At 35.8% G+C, this 2,500-nt stretch overlaps 1 protein-coding gene across 1 annotated transcript in view; it reads right to left on the bottom strand.

Moving 5' to 3' along the window:
* Positions 1–1,950, bottom strand: part of LOC144970875 (uncharacterized) — a 15,875-nt gene extending 13,925 nt beyond the window's left edge. The window contains exon 1 of the mRNA XM_078910999.1: positions 1,459–1,950. Within this exon, the coding sequence (XP_078767125.1) occupies positions 1,459–1,701 (243 nt within the window). The 5' untranslated portion in view covers positions 1,702–1,950. The remainder of the gene's footprint in view (positions 1–1,458) is intronic.
* Between the last annotated feature and the right edge of the window lie 550 nt (positions 1,951–2,500).

The following is a 2,500-nucleotide window of genomic DNA, read 5'->3' as shown; positions in this document are numbered from 1 at the left end:
TCATTGTTTTCATGTTCCGAGCAAGAGTTTTTTAATCAGTTGAATTTTTAATATCTCCGAAAATATCATTTCATTTTTTAATTATTGTTTTTTTCTTCTCTCCTTTATTTGATCATTTGGTCGCTCTCTGAATATTTCTGTTTGTTTGCTTTTTCATTATGTATTCTTTTTAGATACTTTTTGAGATCGGAGTTGGGACAAATTTGACAATTTGCTAGAACGGAACCAAAAGAGAGAGAGAGAGAGAGAGAGAGGGAGAGAGAGAGAGAGAGAGAGAGAGAGAGAGAGAGAGAGAGAGAGAGAGAGAGAGAGAGAGAGAGAGAGAGAGAGAGAGAGAGAGAGAGAGAGAGTTTAAAAAAAAGAGGTGAGGGGGATGGATAGGACATTTATCCCTTGCAACGCTCTGTAAAAAGAAGACGGAATTTTTTTTTAAAAAGTGGCGGAACCAGGATTCGTACCCACAACGTCGATTCTGGTAAACCGTCCGGGGCAGATGACACCCACTTCGAAGTTGACGCATATTGTGTATATATGTAGTAACAACTGATTTATTGTTGGTTACAATTTTAGGTTTTTATAGATATTTTATTAACTTTCCTTATTTCTATGTGAATTTGGAAACATTCCATATTCTGGAATGTGGATAATTGTTTAAAAGGGCGGAGTTTCAAATATGTGTCTGGGGATAACCAATTTTCGTTATTCCCAGACAGGTGTCTGGGAATAATCACAGTGTATCTTTAAATAAGGCAAAAGAAGAGAATATAAAAACTAAAGAAGAGAATATAAAAACTATTTGCGATGATGGGGAGTTGAACAAAGGACCCAACTGTTACAACACCTTCTGTCTGACCACGAAAGTGATGCTCTACAGTCTACAGTCAATACTATCCACCACTCAAAAAAAGTATCAAACATACTCTCATGACTTCTTGGGGATAATGAGGTCAACATACAAACACAACAAAAGTTTAATGGCGAGCTAGTCATTTAGGCTGTATCTCGACTGCAAATTTAAATAGACAAAATTATTGAAAACAAGCCGTTTTTCTGGTCTAATAGATAAACTTTTTTTCCTTTGGATAAATATCACTTAAACTCCAGGTGAGCAAGTCAGTATATTTACTATAATAAGCATGTCTTTGAAGTGCCATCTGTATGTGGAATTTAAGCCAAATTATCTTAGAACACCCATGGTAGAATGTTATTTGTCGATAGATATTATTATAATGATCAGCATAAAAACAGAATATGAAGTTTTAGGTTGTCTTGTATTTGTATATATTCTGTTTATTTTGATGATCTGAAATATGAAATCAAGCATAATGCTCATTATATTTTGGAAGCCAATGGCCAATGAACCGAAAATTTCCTGTATAAGTTATTTTATAAGGATTTCATTGAGTTTGAGTTTTAATGAAGATGAACTAGACTAGCCAATTAAAATTTAAAACTTACCTGGCCATAACAAGCTGCCCAATGAGCTGGTGTCCAGCCATTAATTGAGTCTTCTTCCTCAATCATTGCACTAATGCAGGCTATTGCTGCTGTTTCGTCTGTGTTGTAAGATAACGCTTTTCTCAGTAAAGAATCAACCATTTCCACATCACCTCGGTAGCAAGCATAGTGTAGAGGTGTCTGAGAGAGAAGCCTGTGGTTCACGGCGTCAAGTGGTTGAGGTGGTTGTTTCTCGAAATGCATTTTTACTGACACTGATTCGCTATATTACTTATTATCACAGCCTAGACTGACTTATAGCCTATAGTAAGTCAACGGTCAATGATCGTCCGTCAATGATACGTTTCAGCAATCTAAATCACTAAACTCTTTCAATACACTTCGAATATCCTTACTTGAGCAGAAAAATACATAAATAGTTTAATAACGCACTTTATTATTAGTTTCACATGTGTCGTACCGGATGCCGGATAGTAAAGTAAACAAAACAAAAACATAAGGACGGTTGAACTTAGTTCGCCTTCAGGGTTGCCAGATTATTTTTCAACAAAATGCCAGGGGAAGACTCAAAAAATGCCAAAACACTCAAAAAAATGCCAAAGTCTGTTGACTCCCACCCCCACTAAGAAAACTACTCACTTTTGATAGACAATTTACTATCATATCCTGGTGGCTTGCGTGTTTTCTTTTCTTTTCTTTTTTTTTTTTGAATTATACTAAATTTCCTGTTTTTACGCGTTTAGAAATAATTAAGAAAAGGTGTCATTTGAAGTATAATAAACAAGAAAAGAAAATGCCAAATGAAAATGCCAAATGCCAAATGATTTTTCTAATGCCAAACGGTTTTCAAAATTGCCAGATTTTTTAAATCTCGCATTTAAAATGCCAAACTGGAAACCCTGGTTCGCCTCACTTACTCTAGTGTTGGGTTATTTGATCGCTTTTACCCGATCGACGTTCGAGCGCCAAGCCACGATTCAGCGTCCGATCTCAATGCCGGAAGAGCGAGTTAGTAAAACGATCGATTTAGTAAAACGATCGA

Source organism: Berghia stephanieae, chromosome 4 (genome assembly GCF_034508935.2).
Source record: "Berghia stephanieae isolate SIO BIC M18660-M18661 chromosome 4, UCSD_Bste_1.3, whole genome shotgun sequence".
NCBI classification, from domain to species: domain Eukaryota; kingdom Metazoa; phylum Mollusca; class Gastropoda; order Nudibranchia; family Aeolidiidae; genus Berghia; species Berghia stephanieae.
This window is presented reverse-complemented; position numbering and strand designations above follow the sequence as displayed.